The sequence below is a fragment of the Muntiacus reevesi genome, chromosome 1, assembly GCF_963930625.1.
Source record: "Muntiacus reevesi chromosome 1, mMunRee1.1, whole genome shotgun sequence".
NCBI lineage: Eukaryota > Metazoa > Chordata > Mammalia > Artiodactyla > Cervidae > Muntiacus > Muntiacus reevesi.
In genome coordinates, this window is record NC_089249.1 from 197,261,453 (window position 1) to 197,281,354 (window position 19,902).

The 19,902-nt window shown below is 54.4% G+C and overlaps 1 protein-coding gene across 4 annotated transcripts in view; it reads left to right on the top strand.

The window, feature by feature from the left end:
- The first annotated feature begins 4 nt into the window (after positions 1-4).
- The window catches only part of RANBP3 (RAN binding protein 3), a 51,070-nt gene continuing 31,172 nt past the window's right edge, over positions 5-19,902 (top strand). Inside the window, exons 1-2 of one of the 4 annotated variants that reach the window (XM_065917947.1) lie at positions 5-143; positions 19,154-19,209. In XM_065917947.1, the coding sequence (XP_065774019.1) occupies positions 122-143; positions 19,154-19,209 (78 nt within the window). In that variant the 5' untranslated portion in view covers positions 5-121. The remainder of the gene's footprint in view (positions 144-19,153; positions 19,210-19,902) is intronic. The other 3 variants (XM_065917948.1, XM_065917949.1, XM_065917950.1) reach the window with 3 other exon arrangements.

Consider the following 19,902-nt stretch of genomic DNA (forward strand, 5'->3'; position numbering starts at 1 on the left):
GCGCTAGCTGCCCGCCTCGCTCGGAGTCGATTTGGAAAGTGCGCACGCGCGGGAGTTTCTGGCAGAAAGCAGACGAGCCCGGGCCGGCGCGGGGCCTTGTGGGAGGGCTTAAGGAAGTAAAATGGCGGACCTGGCGAACGAAGGTAGGGGAGGCGCCGTCTGGGGCCAGCTGGCAGCCAGGGAACGGGCGGCGGGAGGTCCCGGGGCCACAGGCCCGAGGGGTGAGCACTCCGGGTGCGTGGGGCCTGTCTGCTCCGGAAGAGCGGCCCAGCGGGCCTTGCAGCCGCCCCCCATTGCATCCCCTCAGGCCGGGCTCACCCGCCCGACCCATCAGTCCCGGCAGCCCCGGGCCCTACCACCGTCCGGCCAGACGGCCCGGGAGACGGCGGGGACCGCGATCCTGAGGCCCTACCGCCTCGCAGGCCAGGCCGGGGGGCGAAGGGGGCGGGAGGCACGGCCGCAGCACCTCGACCTCGGATGTAAATAGATCTCGGGGCCTGGTCGCGGGCCCAGCGCGCCACGCTCTCTCCCCGCCCCCTCGTTCTCAGGGACCCGGGCTTCCCTCTTTCCCGGCCTGGCTGCCAAGCCGGCCCACCCCTTAATCCTGTGGCGGTGCCCCACGCCGAGGATTGAGAATGTCAGGTTTGTTTTCACCCCCACCCTCAACTCAGCCCCCAATTCCCGCCAGTTACCCCGGATCCTTCCTGGCGACCGAGAGTCGCGCCTTGTCTTGGCTCCTTGAGGCCCCAGCCGCAGGGTGTGGGCCGCTGAAAGCCCTAGCTGTTTTTCGGCCCTTTTTTTGGTTGCACTTCCAGAGAGAGAGAAGACTGTGTGATCCCCTCCTCTGCGAAGCGCTGACATCCCAGCTGAACGATTTTGACAAGGTTACAGTTCCGAACGGCTCAGAGAAAGCGCGCCATCAGCCGATGTCTGATGAAATCTGATGTTGAGATCGCTCGTAGCTTCAGTACTTTCTGAGGCTTGTTTTTAGCTTCCCCCGTTTCTAGGTGCACAACTACGGGCAAGCGGTCTGCCTGCCTGGCCCTGGTTCCCCCTCATACCCTGCTCCCTGCTGGCCTGAGGTTTTCCCCGCACAAATGACAATCCTAAGTGCTCACCCTGGTGGAGCATTTGGGGCAGTACCAGGTACTGTTCAGTCTTGGGCGGGCAGCTATCTGGAGTAGTCCTCACTCCGCACAGAAGTTCCCAGAGGAAGGTACCATCAGCCCTGGTTGTCGGTGAGGAAACTGAGTTAGAATGGTTAGGTTACTCCTCCAAGGCAGGTCACACAGCTAGTAAGGAGCAGGGCTGTGCATCAATGTGGTCTAACTTCAGACCCCCCCCCCCTCCACTTCACCTCTTATTACATCTCTTTGATAAGTTAAAGGAGCTGGTGGAGGGTTGAGGCATTCCATTCACAAGATCCATTTAAAGACAGAACGGGCACTGGATAAATGAGAGTCAATAGGACACACCTTATATATTTTCGAGTTTGGCCCGTTCACATTCTTGAACTCAGGGCTCATATTCAACACCTCTGTTTGGATGTCATATCAAATAAAACCCCTATTTTTCTCCCCCAAATCCACCCACACTGCCAACTTTCTCCCCTAGTAGTAAATAGCAGGTCCATTGTTTAAAATTGCTGAGGCCAGACACCTTGAAGTCGCTGTTGACAACTTTCTCTCACATGCTGCATCACATCTTTGTCGGTTCTACCTTCAAAATCTTGCCAGAGAATGACCGCTTCTCACCACTGCTGCTGCTCCTGCTTGGTCCTCCCTGCAGCCTTCACCCATCTGGCAGCTTCTCAACCCAGAAGGCAGATGACCCCCGCGCCCCAAGACCTCCCTGGCCTCCCCTCCCACCACTCTCTCCCAACTCGCCCTGTTTTAACTACTCCAGCTCTCTCAGCGGCCGTCTCTTGCTCCGTATCCTCCCCCCGTTAGCCTCTGGACCTGCTGGTTCCTCTGCTTGAGGCAGTCTTCCTCCAGTTGTCCGTGTGGCTCGCTCCTGTACCTCCTTCAGGTTCCTCCCCACATGGTGCTTTATTGAGAACGTCTCCGACCACCTATTGTAAATTTTATCCTCATTCCCTACCCCCTTTACTCTGTTCCTGTTACCCCACAGCGCTTACCACCTGCCAGCAAGCTGGGTTGACTTGTCTGACTACCCCTCTTCAAGAATGTAAGTTCCCTGAGGAGCAGGGTTTCTGTCTGTCATTAATGGATCCCACACCCCACCCCGATGTAGAATAGTGCCTGGCGCAGGGTATAGGGATCCAGGGAATGTTTGTTGAATGAACGAGTGAGGTGTACCTCTGAGCACAAAGGGAAAATTATGGATTCTGGTTATCCAGGACACCATTTCTAGCATAGGTGCTGGCACATGATCTGTCAGTTGCATAGCTGAACTGATCAGTGTATAAAATAGAGACAATGGAACGTTTTGTATTTAAAGTTTTTGCCTAGTAAATGCCACACTCACCTAGTACTTTGCCTCTGACACTAGTTCTGGCCTCACTGTTCTCAAAAAAATAAAATCCTAGTGGCCTTTTCTGCCTCCCATATCTCTACCGTCCTTTAGTTGGTTGTCATGTGTTCCTCGACTCTATTTCTGGTTTTGGCTTGTGCAGTCCGCCAGCATGTTTCGCTTCTCATCCTCTGTGAACCAGGACTTCCTTTCCTGTGCATTGTGAAGCTTACAGGGGACTGCCCCGCACGTGTGCTTTCCCACTTGTCGCTGAAGCTCACACGCCCTCTTGGCTTCTGTCTTTCTAGACCGGGGTCCTAAGCAGACCCGTCCTTACTCCTGGGCTCTGTAGAGACAGAAAGCAGCACACGTGATCCTGCTGTGCCACAGGGGTTGAGACCCGCCAACTTGAGTAGCACAGTGCTGGTGAGGAGGGCCGTGCTTGTGTGGAGAGAAGCATTTCCAGACGTGTGTTGAGTTCCGCGTCTTACTGGCTCTCGTTGCCATGGTGATCTCTTCAGGGATGGTGACAGCCGCTCCCACAACTATTGCTGGTAGTCCCGTAGTCTGTGACTTTTAAAGTCCCGCTGGAGTGTTTCCTAGGAGAGAGAGAGAGTGTGTTTGAGTGTGTGTGTGTGGGGGGGGGGTACACTTGTGTCCTGGGATCTACTCGGCACTTCACTGTTGACACATCTCAAAGTCGTTAACCATCTTGTCTTTGGAGTTATTCTGCCCGGTAGACTGGCATCAGGATGTGAAGGCAGCGATTGGTTTCTGGTGAAGGTGAAGAAGGTGAGCAGAGCGTATTGGAGCTGTAGGAGACCTTGGATTCTAGATCCCCGCCTTAAAATTTGATACCTTATACAGATGACGCCTTGCTGGCCTGCAGAGACACGAGGTAGAAACCCAAGAGATGGTACGAAGCAGGCTTCTCAGCGTTGGTCCTCTTGACATGCTGGACCAGATGAGTCTGTTGAGGGGCTGTCCTCTGCCATGTAGGATGTTGAGCATCCCAGCAGCATCTCTGACCACACATACGGTGCTGGTAGCACACTCCCACACACGACCCCAGGGGTCGTGGCCATCAGGAGTGTCTTCGGACATAGTGTGTCACCCTCAGCTGCGACCTGTGATGCAAAGTGATGGTGGACCCCAGTCTTTGCCTTGGAACTGGGCTTGTGCTTTGACTCCGCCTGTTCTCTCTGAGTGACTTTGGGCAACTCCTTAACTGCTTTGAGCGTCAGTTTCCTCACCTGTAAAATGAGGATAATGGTGATTGTATCTATCACACGGTTGCTCTGAGCCCTGGCTGAATATGAATGATTTAGCGCCTATCTCAGCCCAGTGATAAACAGTCAGGAAATGGCAGCTATTTTTACTGTGGAGGACTTATGTTATAGACACATTTAGCTGAAGTGCTCAAGGCAAAGCCAGAAAGAGCAAGAAGCGAGTCTGAACGAGATGGCCTTGGGGCGCACCCAGGATGGGATGCAGCCAGAGCTGGGCTGTCCGTCCTCTTTGGTCTGTCTTGACTTTGATCACATGATCATCTAGCCACAGGCTCCCAGCCTGGGCACTCTGGGCATTTGGGGCCAGAGCATTCTCTATTGTGGTGCTACGCTGGGTGTCTTAGGATGTTGATCTGTTTCCCTGGTCTCCACCTCCCGCTGTCATGACAACCATAAATGTCCAGACATTGCTCAGTGTCCCCTGGTTGGGGGGGGGGTGGGGGACTCCCATAGTTGCTCCCCATTGAGAACCCCTGAGCTGGCCTGACGAGATAGCAGTCCAGAGATTTTCAAGGGTGATTTGTCTTTCTTCAGTGCTCACCTGACTTGTTTTTTGCCTTTTGTTTGTTTGACTTTTGGCCATGCGGTGCAGCATGTGGGATATTAGTTCCCTGACCAGGGATTGAACCCATCTCCCCTACAGTGGAAGCTCAGTCTTAACCACTGGACTGCCAGGGAAGTCCCTCACCTTGTTGATTTCAAACCTAACCCCTGAGAGGATGAGATGCAGCCGAGTGTTTATTGATACGCTAGAACTCCAGTGGTTGGAGTTGTTTGTTCACTTGATTCTCACTACCCCCTTGCCCTGCCCTCAACTTAATACTTAGGATAAGTGAGAAGCAATTTTTCAGAGTTTTATGAGCTTAAACAATAAACATTAACCCTGAGGTTTGCCCTGCAGAATGTACATTGAACTCTCCCGTGCCTCTCACCTGAGGCAATTAGCGCTGAGGATGCCTTGCCTTTGTATACTTGGAAGAAAATTTTAAGTTTTGCCTGAGATCCTGTGTACAGACAAAACATGCTTGTAGTTCTGGAAGTTTAAAATTTTTCCACTGTAGCTTCAGCCTGCCTCTCAGTTACTGGAAAACGGACTCACCCAGCAGTCCCACTATGGTTGTTTAGTCACTAAGTTATGTCCAACTCTTTACAACCCCATCGACTGTAGCCCGCCAGGCTCCTCTGTCCATGGGATTTTCCCAGGCAAGAATACTGGAGTGTGTTGCCATTTCCTCCTCTAGAGTATCTTCCTAACCTCGGGATCAAAACCAAATCTCCTGTATTGACAGACGGATTCTTTCGCACTGTGCCACCATTTCCCACGAGCATTGCTGGGTATAGGACAGGTCGGGCTCTGCTGTGTGCTTACACACTGAAGCATCTGGGGAGAGAGAGGTGACCGGAAGTAAGGGCAGAGCTTTGAGTGGTGTTGGGAGGGGGGCGGTGTTTGGGCCTGGCGAAGAGGGTGTTTTAGGTACCAGTCGAATTCCCACCTAAGTTCAGAGACAGAGAATGGGCTGGAGTAAAGTGGGAGACGGGGGCCAGTAGGATGCATCTGGGGGACTTGAATAGGGCCTCTTTCTTGTGCAATGGCAACTGCCTGGCAAAGGCAGCAGGCAGAGGTAGCTGCTATTCACCTCGCCAAGCCCCTGGCAGGTAGCTCTCCATGGTACTTTGAAGTGATCAGGAGGCAGCTGGCTTTGCATGGTTGTCCCTTCAGGATCTGGTGGTGGCGCCTGGCAACAAGCAACAGGGATTCTCTGTTCTGTTTGGACGTTTGTTTTTGCCGCCTTCCTGTGATCCCTGCCTGGCGTGGCAGTGCGCTCCTTGGTAGGAAGCTGGACACTTCAGGGCCTCAGAGCAGGTGAGGCCCCCGGGTGTCCACACTCTGCCTCATCCTGGGTTGTCTTGGCACCTGGTGCAGCTGTGTGGCCCTCGCTGTGAATCCTAACCCCAACTGCACTTCATGCTTACTGTAAGGGGGTTGTGAAGGAAAATGAAAACCAATGCTTGGCTGCACCGTCAGAGATGGTTGCAGGAGGCCCGCGATGTCTAGGACCCCACCGGTTTTCTACAACACAGAGCCAGAGTCAAAAACCACGGGCAGGAGTTGTGACCTCACTTCCAGAGCAAACAGTATATAATTCTGTCTGTTGGGTTTGTCTTTGTTTGCTGTTAGTTAGGAGCAGATAAGGGATTCTAAGGCCTCAGGAGAAAGAACAATCCAGATTTCTGATCTCTCTTGGAAAACAGCACCGGCCTCAGCTGCCGTTCCTGCTCGGCAGTAATGCGCCAGGACTGAGGCACAGCCGCCGCCGTGAGACAGGTTGTACTTTCCCAGTCCCCGCAGGCACCCCCCCTCAGCCAGCTGGGAACCTGCCCGCTCCCCCCTCTCCCCGTGCCTGCCTGACCTCGGCCAGCCCGTGGGCTTCAGTCCCGTGGCTCTAGCACCTCTCAGATGTGTTCAGAGCACTGGGTGCTCCGTGGCAGAGACCCTCAGCAGACAGTTCCTGGCGGTCCATCTTTAATTCAGGATTCTGTGGGCTCAGAATGCTAGCGCTCAGAGCAGCATTTCTCCAAGACAGTCCAGGGGCCCTGGGAGTCTGTTTCTCAAGGGGATTTTTCAACCTTTTCAAGGGGGCTGAGAGTTCAAAACTGTTTTCATAACAATACAAAGGCATCACTTGCCCTTTTCACACTCCTCTTGTGAATGGATGGTGGAGTTTTTTCCCAGAGGTTGTATAGTGCAACAGATGGGCTGCAAAAGCAGATAAGAAAGCCTGGCTGTCTCCTGTTAAGCCAGATGTTAAAACATGGGTCCAAATATAAAATAATGTCCTTCTCCCTAGTGTTTTTGTTTCAAAAAGTTATTATTTATAAAAGTGTGTTATGTAGGTATACCTTCACTATTATTATCTTAAGAAAGTTAACTAATTTCTGATGTTGCTTAGTTCAGTTTCTAACATGTTCCTATCATTTAGTCACTCAGTTGTGTCCAACTCTTTGTGATCCCATGGACTGTAGCCCATCAGGCTCCTCTGTCCAGGCAAGAATACTGGCATGGGTTGCTATTTCCTTCTCCAGTTTCTAACATAGTACATATCAATAGCTATAGCTCACATTTACTGAAGTTTTTGGGCATCCTCATTAACTTACAAGTGTGGAAAGGGGTCCCAAGGCCAAAAAGTTTGAGAAACACTGGCTTGTGCCAGTGAACCCCAGTGTGAAGGGCCTGAGTGGGGCCTGTACGGGGTCCCTGTGAGTTTCTCCCGTCTCGAGCCTCGCAGGAATCTTAGACTGGCGCTGACAGGCAGCCTCCAGCTGATAGCTTGTGGCATAGTTGGAAGTGCTCTAGGTTTGTGTCTCATCTCTGTCACTTACTTGCCCAGGATCTTGGGCACATTGTTTGACCTCAGTTCCTGCATCTGTAAAATAGGGTCGTGCTCTCCAGTCTGAGGATTGTTGTGAAGGGAACACGTGGCAGGTGATTGCCCCACTGGCGTGTGGGGAGCCGTGTCAGTTCCTACTACCTGTTGGTCTCCTGATGGGATCTTAGAGAGAGAGAGAGTGCCTTTCAGGTCGTAGCCAGGTTTCATTGGTGCTGGTGGGAGCTGCCCCCCAGCTGCACTGTGTCTCATGGGGCATTTGGCGGTGTCCCTGGTCTCTACCCACATGTCTCCGGACATTGTCAGATGTCCCCTTGGGGGCAAAATCACCGCCGTGTGAGTACCCCTGGGTTAGGGGATTCTGTTGGCCTTCCCCCGCCCACCCACGCGCACACACGACTGTGGCATAGTCATCTCTACTGAAGTCCTGAGGTGCCACACACATTTAAGTACCCAGACTGAGTGGGGAGGGAGAGGAGGTTATTCACAGAAGCTGGGGGCGTCATCCTGATTTGTGCCATCTGACCCACTGAGAATTTACTTTGGTGTACAACGTGAGTTAGGGATCTGACCCGGCCTCCTTGTACATAATCAATTTGTGGCTTCTCAACCTCTGCACAGTTGATGTGAGGGTGGGCTCATTCTCTGGGGTTGGGGGGTCAGCCTGTGCACAGTGGGATGCTGGTCAGCATCATGATCTCCATCTACCAAATGCCGCTAGCAGCTCCTGCCCTCGTGGTAACCAAAAATGTTCAGACATCGCCCAGTGGGAGGGAGGGGGGCAAATAAAACTGTCCAGGAGTAAGCTGTTTGCCGGCTCGAGCTTAGGACTCACCCTGCCGACCTTTTTTTCCCCATATGGCCTCTTGGCGGCCGTTGGCATCATGGTGTGATGGACTTCATGTCCCAGGTAAGGGGGAACAGTGTTTTCCATGACCTTCAGAACTGTTCCAAGTTCACAGTGAGGGCCTTCCAAGATGCTCTGTGTCTGAGCAATCCCCTTGCACAGGGGCTGAAGCCCAGGGCCGGGTCTGCAGGAAGTCGGCCTGTCCCAGTGTGCCCACCTCCAGCCACTGAGCCTCAGAGCCCAGCTCATGCTTCCCAGTGGGTCATTCTGACTCCCCGGGCACCTGTTCTGACAGAGAGAGTGGTTTCTTCACGCCCTGTTCAGGAGGCAGGCCTCGCTTTTGCATCATATTTTAAATGCCTTTGCTAAATTAAACACCCCCCCAGGCTGGCCACACAGGATTTCAGGAATTCGCCCAGAATGTATGCCTGTGTTGTGTCTGTCACAGCAGAGCAGGCTTGGGGAAAACAGTTCCAGAGAGTGTGGCTTCTACCATGGCAGGAGTTAGAAAAGAGACCGCCCTGTGCTCAGAGGAGAAAGAATGTTTTACAGCATTGAGTGGCCACTGGGAATTTGAGGATCCAGGGCCTGGGTCACTCATCATCAGTGCCACGTGGAGGGGACCCTTATTCATGGAGTCTTGTTGTCAGAGTGAGGGTCGTGTTGGCCACTGAGTGAGCGGACCATGCTTCCACAGCCTCACACGGTTGTCTCAGCCCTCCCCCAGCTCAGATACTGGAGGCTCTGTCCCCAGAACAGTCAGACTCCCATCCACCGGAGATCTCTTCTCCTCACCCCCGGGGTGACCTTATTAAAAACATCCCAGCACACCAAGGTGGGAAAGACTGCCTGAGGACCCCTGCCAGGGTGGGGTGGGATGTGAACGCCACACCTCCACTGACTCCACCACACACCCCCTCCCTCCCCACTCCCACCTCCCCTCTCCCCTCAGGAACGCTTGGCTCACCTGGGCCTCAGGGTTCTTCCTGCCCTTAGGTCATTTGTGCAGAGGGCTGCCCCGCCAGCTGGGCTCTGCCTTCACCTGCTTCTTCACCTCAAGAGCCCTCACTCACCCGAGGCCTCTTTCTGTCCACTGTCCTGCTTTAGCGTCCTTCTTATTCCAGTGTCTCCTTGTGACCCCTGCACGCCTCTGCTTCTTGTTTTTCCTTCCTCTTCCCACTAGAAGAGGGCTGTGGCCTCATCCACCTTTCATCCTCTCTCTGGCCCCTGGCCCCTTGTGGATGCTCAGAAAGTCGTACTGCCGCGAGCAGGGCTTGGCCGGTGGACTGGCCAATCATCTCGGTGATTCTCTTGGCCTCAGAAGGGTTCAGGGGATTCTGAGAGATGGGGCTTGTGTGGTGAGGTGTCCCTGTGTCCAGGCGGCCCTTGGAAAGGGACTGGTGACTGGTGTTGAGTCCAGGACCCACGCTTTGTGATGGCATCCGTGTATCTGCAGTGTCCTGTGTGTAATTAGAGTAAGATAATGATGCCAGCCGCTTCCTGAGCTCTGGATGTGCGTCGTTGGGTCCAGTCCTTCTGAACCGACGGGGTGGGGGTGGGGTGGGGGTCCCATCTGCGCTGATAGACGCGGGCACGTGTGGAGAGAGTTCACCTGCTGGGGACCCCAGCCCCGGGTGGTGGAGGCCCGCCGGAAGCACACAGAGGCCAGTGCCCACGCTCCCAGGTTTCCTTGGCTGGTCTGCAGCCTCCGCAGAGGGCCTGTAGTCCTGAGATTGCCCTTGGGAACTGCCCCCTCCACCCCCGAATCTCAGCTTGGCCGTGCTCTTGTCACGTCATCTAGTGGTAGAACAGAGAACTGCTGCCGAAGCTGACTGCCTGGTTTCTTGGTTGTTGTAGGAGAGGTTGCTAGCTTTGATTTAGTAATCGGCAAATGGGGTTCTTCTGGGATCTAAGACCCAGGGGCATGCACAGTGCAGCGTGTGCCCCGGCATCTTGTAGTCCGAGTGGATGGGGCAGGGATGGGAAGGTTGCAGGGGTCTGCCGGGCTGATAGTTCTAGAAGAGAAGAAGGCAGATGTAGCTTGGCCTGAGAGGTCGTGAGGGATGTGAGGCAGCCAACTCGGAACTCAGGCTTAGGGTTCTGGTCCCACCCCCGCTGTTGGGACCCATCATCACTTAGAGCACCCATCTCTCCAAGGCCTCCCAGTCTGGCTTCGTGATTTGCAAATCAGAGATGATAAATGATTTCTCTGCCATGGGGCTGTGATGACATTGAATGAGATGGAGTGTGTGAAGTGCCAGGGTCTAGGAAGGGCCACTGAACAAATATGAGCCACTTGTTATCCCCGCTGTTGTCAGGATAAGGTTGGAGCCCTGAAGAGTGGTTTGATTTCAGTATGTGAAGGTAACGGTGTGAGGAGGACCATTCCAGAAAGAAGGGGTAGGGTCGTCATCTCCCACCCATGTGCTCCTGTGGTCTCTGTGAGACCAGTTGAGAGCTGCCTGAGACAAAACACATTCGAGCACCAAAAAAGGAACGAAGGGGCCCACACCCCGCAGTGGCTGGGCCGTGGGGCCGCGGAGTCTGCGGCGCATGAGATCAGAGGCGTCGCCTAGCAACAGCATGATGGAGATCAGTTCCATTCTTCACTGGAGAATTAGCTGGTGGACAGTGTTGACACATTGGTGACAAATTCACCTTTATGTTGCTGCACCGAACTGTTTATAATAATTCCTGAGAAAAGAAACGGCTCGAAGGGTTGAGATAGTAAGTGTTGGGGGATTAAAGCGGTTGCCACATATTAACAGACTGTTGTTTGTGTTGGCAAGATGCTTTCCATATTTTTTGCACAGATAAGAAGATTAAGCCACATCAGCCCAGGATTAAAGCTCATTTCGCACAAGTACCTTACTGACATTTTGGTCAAGAATTGTAAGTGGCTTTCCAGATGGGAGCTGTTTCCTGGCAGGTGTTGGAGACATCATTTTAGCAGGGGGATAAACAGAACAGGCCAAGGTAGTCCAGTGTGTTCTCCTGGGTCTACACAGTTTCTTCTGTTTAGTTTAACAGACATCCTCAGACACAGGCAGTCAAGCAGCCACGGGGGGGTGCCAGAGCTTGTCGTGTAGCAGGCCTGCCCATGGTTTCTGTGTACACACCTCCCTGCCCAACACAGTGAAGAAGGAAAGCCTGCGTGCGGGGGTGACTCTGTGTGTGTGTTTCCAGCTCAGACGGTGGAAGTGTTACACAGAGCATCCCACGGTTACACGTTTGACAGATGAAGACCGCGTAGCTTGCCTCTCCGTGGGGCGTGCACCTCGGGATGGGTCTTCATTTTTTCTTTGAGCACCATAAGGATCTGCCCTTGGCTTAACTGCATGCTTGCTCATCCGAAGCAGGTGGTCTCATGACTTGGTGAAAGCCCACCGCTTACCCGCTAGATTCTTTGGGACTCTTCCAGAGATGTCTGTCTAGAATGTTCGCTGTAGCTGCTTTATTCCTGATGTTACTTCTCAAAAGAAAAGTCTCAGTGTCTCAGCTTCGAGGCCCTCCTAAGCGGGAGAGATGGGAGGAGGCAGACTAGGGTAGTGACTTCTCCCTTTTACCCCTGCGGTGCGTGGATAGCAGTGGAGGTCAGGGGCCAGCGTCAGGCCTGCCTGGGTTGGAGGTGCAGCCCCACCTTGGACAAGTCACTTGGCCTCTCTGAGTCTCCGTTTCCTGTTTTGTAGACTAAGGGCCTGGCCTTTCAGGTGGTTGTGAAGATTCAGGACAGTGTTGCAGGCAAAGCGCTAAGCACCTGCCTGGTCCATCAGTACCCCACAATCAGTGACCACTGGCCCATGGGTGAGACCATCTGAGGGTCTGGACACCCCGTCTGGGAGTGTTCTTGCTGTGACTACATGGCAGAGGCTGGGAGGCATTTAAAGATGGGATTCCCAAGACTGTGTCACCCTGGAGGGTTGGGACACACACCCTTCTCCCTCGGGGCTGCCGCTGGGGTCCAGGCCAGCTCCTTGCATCTGGGCAGCTGCCGCCACCCACCCTTTCCCTCGGGACTCCTCCACCTTAGCCTGGCTTCAGGTCTGTACCTGGTCCGTCCCCATTCCCTGCTGCGTCCGAAATAGATGCACAAGTCATTTTGTTTTAAGGATTTTGCCACCAGTCAACCTCTGGGCAGAAAAGATACCAGTGAACCCTCCCTGTCCCCTGCACTGCCTGTAGCAGTGGTGTCAGAAAGCCCACGGTTTTAATTCTGCCAAGCATGAGGCTTTGTAAAATTCGCCTCTTCTTTCTGACCCTCCTCACCTCCTCTTTTAGGAGACAGTTTACGGGCCCTCTTCCTGACAAAGATGTCACGCAGATAACAGAGGTGCCTTCAGGGTGGGGCTTTACAGCTTCCCACATAGGCACCCAACCATCCAAGCACTTCCCCCCAACCCAGGCCCTGGGTCAGTAGTTTGTGCTTTAGGAGAAGGACCTGGCTCCTCGGTGACGCCTTTCTTACCCAGAGACCTCCACTCCCAGCTGAGAGGATGGTTTGTGGCCCCTTGGGTCCAGAGGTGGCTTGCACCTCAGGGACCCCCTGACTTCTTCACAGCCATCTTAGTTCCTTTGCTCAAGAAAGGAACTACCTGTCTAAGTGTGATCGGTGCTTACCTTCCAGGAGCGTCTCCCCTGGGCTGTGCAGTCGTGGGGGGTTGCACCCCACTCCTCTCACCCTGGTCTGGGGCATTTCCCCCCTGACCTGCCTTAAGTTCCTCCACTGCTGCCTCAGTCCTCCCTGCTCCTGGCTGCCTGCCCAAGTGCTGCTCTGCCTTCTCCTTAAAGGCGCTTCCTCCAAAAGCCTTCCCTGATGGGCTGCTCCTCTGCAGCCTCGGCGGGTTGGATGCCCCAGCCCCGCGCTGTGTGCTTCCTCTGTGTTGTAATGTTCAACTGAGTCCGAAGTCGGCTCCTGGCAGGCAGGGGACGTGTCTTTCCGTGTCACCACCACACCCTAGAAGCCGGCTTGATGCCTGGCACATGGCGGGCACTGGATGTGTGGAATCACTGGAACTCATAGCTGCCAAGTGACTCTCAAGACTGAATCTGTGAACGTACTGAGAGGTGCAGCTGGAGGAGTGGGGCCAGGCTCGGCTGGGCAGGCGGAGCGTCCCAGCAGTCACAGCCTCCCACAGTGCCTCCGGGAGCAGGGAGGGTCCCCGACATCTGGCAGAGGAGGGGGCAGAGTGGAGATCTGCGACTTTTCCGCACCTGGCCTCACCTGTCTGTGCTCGTCACCGGGACTGCAGAGACCAGATCCAGAGCCCAAACCCAGTCTTTGGGGGTCAAAGTTAGGTGGAGAGCCCGTGCTGTGGGCTTCTCTCAGCATCTCTCCAGGTCTGTGCCCACCACCCCCCGTGCTGTTTGCATGTGGGATCGAGGCAGGGGTAAGAGCTTTCCCTGGCTGGGAGCTGGGATTACAGTTGGGCTGGGGTAGCCCCCTGGGGCCCTGGAGCTGAGGAGGGCTGTGTGGGGGACATTGGAGGAGGGGTTCAGACCAAGAGCAGCCACCTTGGACTTGGCGTCGGCACCTTGGAAAGCCGAGGTGAGGCGGGGACCCCCAGTGCATCCCTGACAGTGGTGCCGACTCTGCCCAGAGGAGGGCCATTCTTCCAGGTGAATTGGGGTTCCGAGTCCTGCCCTACTTCACACAGCAGTGTTGACTACAGTTACCCACTGTTCTCAGGCTTCGTCACAGGTGTTCTTGCAAAGGGTTCCCTGGTCAGATAGCTTTGGGCAACGTTTAAAACACCTGGTGGATAGAATCTGCATTAAATAACATGCATCTGATTAACCTTTTAATGTTTTAGGTCTTTGTGGTGGCCTTGATCTCTACAAATCTCTGGAGGTGGTTTTCACTCGTGAAAGGAGAACTGGGCTGGGTTTTCAGGGACTTCCTGAAAGCCTCGTTGCCCCTGTCCCCATTGTTGTTCAGTTGCTATGTCGTGCCTGGACTGCAACATGCCAGGCTTCCCTGTTCTTCATTATCTCCTGGAGTTTGTTCAAACTTGTGTACACTTAGTCAGGGATGCTATCTAACCGTCTCATCCTCTGCTGCCCCCTTCTTTTGCCTTCAGTCTTTCCCAGCATGAGGGTCTTTTCCTATGAGTCGGCTCTTCGCATCAGGTGGTCAAAATATTGGTGCTTCAGTATCAGTTTCTCCAATGAATATTCCGGACTGATTTCCTTTAGGAATGACTTGTTTGACCTCCTTGCAGTCCAAGGGACTCTCGAGACTCTTCTCCAGCATCACAGTTCGAAAGCATCAGTTCTTCGGTGCTCAGCCTTCCTTGTGTTCCAGCACTCACATCCATACATGACCACTGGAAAAAACCATAGCTTTGACTAGACGGACCTTTGTCGGCCCAGCGACGTCTCTGCATTTTGTTATGCTCTCTAGGTTTGTCATAGCTTTCCTTCCAAGGAGCAAGTGTCTTTTAAAATTTCATGGCTGCAGTCACTGTCCGAAGTGATTTTGGAGCCCAGGAAAATAAAATTTGTCACTGCTTCCATTTTTTCCCCTTCTATTTTCCATGAAATGATGGGACCGGATGCCATGATCTTAGTGTTGTGAATGTTGAATTTTCAGTTCAGTTCAGTCGCTCAGTTGTGTCCAACTCTTTGCGACCCCATGAACTGCAGCACGCCAGGCCTCCTGTCCATCACCAGCTCCCAGAGTCTACCCAAACCTATGTCCATCGAGTCAGTGATGCCATCCAACCATCTGATCCTCTGTCGTCCCCTTCTCCTCCTGCCCTCAATCTTTCCCAGCATCAGGGTCTTTTCCAATTAGTCAGCTCTTCGCATCAGGTGGCCAAAGTATTGGAGATTGAGCTTCAACATCAATGCTTCCAATGAACACCCAGGACTGATCTTCTTTAGGATGGACTGGTTGGATCTCCTTACAGTCCAATGTTGAGTTTTAAGCCAGCTTTTTCACTCTCCTCTTCATCCTCATCAAGAGTCTCTTTGGTTCCTCTTCACTTTCTGCCATTAGATTGGTATCATCTGCATATGTGACGTTGTTGATATTTCTCCTGGTCTTTATTCCAGCTTGTGATTCATCCAGCCTGGCATTTCGTATGATGTACTCTGCATATAAGTTAGATAAGCAGGGTGACAATATACAGACTTGATGTACTCTTTTCCCAATTTTGAACTAGTCCATTGTTCCATGTCTGGTTCTAACTGCTGCTTCTTGACCTGCATACAGGTTTTGTCAGGAGACAGGTATAGTGGTCTGGTATTCCCATGTCTTTAAGAATTTTCCACAGTTTATTGTGATCTGCACAAAAGCTTTAGCATAGTCAGTGAAGCAGAAGTAGATGTTTTCTGGAATTCCCTAGCTTTCTATGATCCAGCGAATGTTGGCAGTTTGTTCTCAGGTTCCTCTGCATTTTCTGAGTCCAGCTTACACATCTGGAAGTTCACTTGTGAAAGCAGAGCTGGGCTGGGGTCTCAGGCGTGTCTTAGGAGCCTCGTTGCCACTGTCCGCATTCCTTGCCCACACTTGGATTTCAGTTTCCTGTGTGATGGTGCTCATGCGGTGACGGCACAAGTGGTGACGTGGGTCAGTTAAAGGCCAGGCTGCCTGGAAGGGGGCATGTGTGTGTGGTCGTGGAGTCAGGACTGATCTACAGGTTACAGACTTGGGGCCCTAAAGTGGGTGGGCAGAAATGAAACTCTCATGGCTCTGGTACTCTGTCTTTATGATAGAGAACTGACTGAGTTCAGGACTGCCAAACCTGCCTTCCAGGGGGCCTCCCTGGCCCCAGGGGCCGCGCTTCGCTCACTTCATAACTCCGTATTGATCACGTGTCGTGTGTGAGCCTGCATTTGGCTCTGAACACGCAGAGGTGGACACAGCAGTGCTCACACACACACCCTCGCTTCCATGAGACGTTTTCCCCTGACGCTGTCTGCCCCCAGCCTCCTCGTCCTCATTCTTCCCATGGTGCCGCGCACAGAGCAAGGGCTTCGTCTGCTTATGTGATTGCATGCGGCTGGTGCTCCCACATGGAGAAGGGCAGAGGGGCTTCAGTGCAGACACTGCGGACAGTTCTCACCCTCCACGCACCGGCTGACGGGGTGCACAGAGCTCTTCTGGGGCTGTCTGTGGTCCCTCAGACTCCCTGACACGCAGCCTTGGTGTCACCCATGCAGATATAAGCAGAGCAGGCCTCAGGAGCCCAGTTCAAACTGGAAGCTTCCCCGGGGAAGCAGTGTCTGTACCTGAGGAAGAGAAGGCGAGACTGTCTTCTAGGCAGAGGAAGTAAGCTGGGTGAAAGCCCCAAAGTGACAGGAGCGTGGGGCACGTGGGGCCGGGGGCTCGTCAGTTTCCAGTCGTGGTCGGCGGGGCTGGCCTGTTCAGAGGGCCTGTGCTTCTAGTTGGGGAGGATGTTGCCAGGTTGTAAGCGTGAGTTTCACACCAGTGGTTTTGGCGGCCACCCCAAGGGGTGAGGGCAGAGGCAGGGAAAGATGGGAGGTCTCAGCCGCAACCTTGGAGGTAAGGAGGGTGGATTCACTCACAGAGCCCAGACCCCTGTGTACCCCTCGCTGCCCTCTGCCCCCAGCTGCTCCAGAAGGCACGGGGCAAGCCCCGTGAACCACAGGCAACCTCCTGCCAAAACTAGTTCTATTCCCACCCCGCCCCGGCGGCCCCCAGGCAGCCCCTGCCATGGGCCTTTAGTCACAGCACCAGGAGCTCTTCCTCTGCCATCTGCATGCTGCTTCTCCATCTCAGGCCCTCCTCACAGCCCAGCATGGCATTCATTTTCTCAGTGCCCCTCCCCTTCCTCGTCGCTCCCTCAGGTACTTGTTGAGTCCCTTCAGGGTGCCCAGGACTGTTCTCAGGCTTTGGGACAGGAGGGGAGCAAGGCAAGGCATCCCATCTCATGGAGTTGGTGTCTTACTAGGGCCGACAGACCCTAACCCTGCATGCCCGCACACACACAAACACGCACACACGGTGTATCAGATGGTGTTGCCGCTGTGAAGAGCAAGCAGGCATCCTGTCTTCCCTGGGAGGCCCGTCCTGGGTTTCTGCTCCAGGCGACTGTGTGTGTAGTGAAGTCTGCAGTGGTTAGGCCTCCCTTTTCAGGCCAGAGGTGCTTAGAGACCAGGGGCAGAAATCAAGCTCAGGCTGGCTTAAGCAAAAGTCAACATTTGCTGGCTTAACTGAGTCAGGGTGGGAGGTGGGGTTAGCTTTGGGCCTGCTGACTGGGGGCCTCCAGCCCAGCCCCCCGGGCTCCCATTTCCTTCTCCACCCCCAGCTTTGCTCCCAGCTGCATTGGCTCGGCTCCAGCTCCCCTTGTGGCAACTCTCAGCCACTGGCAGCCCTGGGGTCCTCTCCCACCAGCTTAACAGCCCCAGCAGAGCGAGGGGGCCCTCTCCCCAGCAGCTCCAGCGAAAGTCCCGGACCGGATTGTTGTCGGCTGCCCGCAATCTGGCCTCACTCCCATGCCTGCTGTCCCCTGGGGCCAGGGCAAACAGGGCTCTCCTTCTCCGGCCTGGAGCCAGGGGTGTAGGAAGTGGTCCCTGGGCTGATCCCAGCTCCTTACTGCGCGCCCCCCAGCCTTGCAGCTGGCCTGGAGTGGAATGCAGAAGTAAGGCTGGGGCCGTGGCAGGTGTCTGGCCTTCCCATGGTAGACATGTGTGTGTGGAAAAGCTGCTGCTGTCCCCAGAGTCCCTGCAGCTCACCTTCACTGTCACTTACTGCCCAGCAGTCGGGCGCGTCCATTCTTCTCCGTTCACCTGGGTTTGTGGAGCTCCACATCTGTGCTGGAGACCCTTCCCCGCCCCCCACTCCCCAGCCCTGTGCACTGCAATCTCTGAGCAGTCACGCACCCCAGTGGTGGCGGCGTGGGCTGTGCCTGGTGAGGGTTGTCGTGGTGAATCTGACTTGGTGCCACAGAGCAAGGCAGCGGTCTCCATCAGTGGGCAGTGGTCCCTGAGTGCAGGTGGGCGTCTGTCCTGCTCCTCCGTGGTGTGGGAGTTTTGGGGGTGGGGAGGGGACGGTGTCCTGTGACCATCTCAGTCTTGTCCCTTTGCTCCCCGTGCCTCGTCGCCACCCCCTCTTTAATCTGGGTGGTCGCCATCGCCCCCTTCCCCACACTCTGGTCTCTGCTTTCCTCCCCCACCCCCCTTCACAGCTGCCCCACATCCTTCCATCGCCACCATCTGCCCCTCAGGCTGCCTGTCACCTAGGAGCCACCTTCACACCTGTCCCTCCATTCTGGGCTCCTCTGCTGAGGCTTCAGCGCAGCCTCCTTTCCGAAGATGCCCCAGATCCTCCCCTCCGACTCGATGCCCGTGAGTGCTCTCGTGGCCTGCGAACCACGTACCCATCCTGCCAGGTGAAAGCTGTGCCAGTGCAGGTTCCTGGTTCACCCGGGATTCAGGAAGGGGAAGGGCTGTGCAGATGCGCCCCAAGTTCTAAACAACACCCCCTGCCCCCGCTTCCCATTCATGCCGCCCCTCCAGGCTTTGAATGCTGAGGGTGGCCCTGGGCACGCCCACAGGGCTCGGGCCCCAGACAGTGAGGCGGGTGGCCGCTCCGGCGGGTGGCAGAGGGCCAGGGACATGGCCCCTCGGACGGAAGACCAGTGGTGTTGACTGAGGATGACTGGCAGCAACCGCCTCATGGTCCAGTGACAGCGTCCCAGAGGGTTTCTCCCTTCAGCAGCAGCTGTGCAAGATGGACTTTTCAATCCTCACAACTCCACTTTTTTCCTAACGGGCACTCACTTAGACACCCAGGTGGAACGCAGAGCTGACTTGAGCAGAGTAATCCTCCAAAGAGCGTGTGCCTCGTGGGCAGAGGTTGTGGATGAGTTGCCCCTGGCCCCAGCTGGCCTGCAGATTTGAAAACATAAACATTTTAAACCTAGGGACTTCCCCGTGACATGGCCATTCTAAGCCAGTCTCGAAACCGTTTATTGGTGTGTACATGCACACAGAAATTTGCACATAGCTTAACACGCTGAACACTTTGCACATTTATATCAAGAAACTGTTTTCTAGGCGATCTGATGATCATTCGGGTTACTAATTTTATATTGGATTTGTGTTTTGTTTTTAACTTATCACAAACAAATGTAGCTGTGTTTACTGTATGAATATAGTGTTAGGGGAAAAAACACCGATTTTTCTTTTTGCAGAAAAGCCTGCCATTGCTCCGCCCGTCTTTGTGTTTCAGAAGGAGAAAGGACAAAAGGTAAGGGGCCGGTATGTTCTCCCATCCCCTCTTCCCCCACCGCCTCCCCCAGGACTCTTCCCCCGAAGGTCGCAGCGCCGCCATGGGGCTCGGGAAAGAAGGCCCAGTGGCCTTAGGTTTACCACGGCCCAAGGTTGACAGAGGGTACTTGGACAGGGCTCAGAGACTCTGCTTTAAAAAGCAGAGAGAGCGCTTCCATCTTATTTGCTGTAGAAGTACTGCTGTGCGTCAGGGAACCTGGTAGAAGGGAGGGAAGGCAGGCGGAGAGGGGAGGAGAGGGAGCAGTGCTGAGTAAGGAAAAACAGGACCTTTAACGTTTTTAGGGGAGTTTTTGGCCCCAACCAGCTTGGCTTAAGTGTACTTAGAATAATTGGCAGCAGGCTTGCATCATGTATCACTACCTGTCCTTAAAGGTTGCTTTACATGTCTGGTTTGCTCTGTTGTTGGAGATACTTCGCCAAATTAACGGTAAGGAGCTCACACGCCTGGAGGGCAGGGCGGTGCCTTCCCGTGTGTGGTCCTTGTCCTGTGTGGTCATTCGCAGTGAAGTCATCAGGCCGCGTCCCTCCCCATGGGCCAGTGTGGAAGGTCAGGGTTGTGTCTCCAGTTAGTCAGTGTTCTGTGGTGACCCAAGCGTATATGGGGACTCCCCCTATTTGTCAAAAAAACATGGACAGTGCCTGTCCTCCTGCC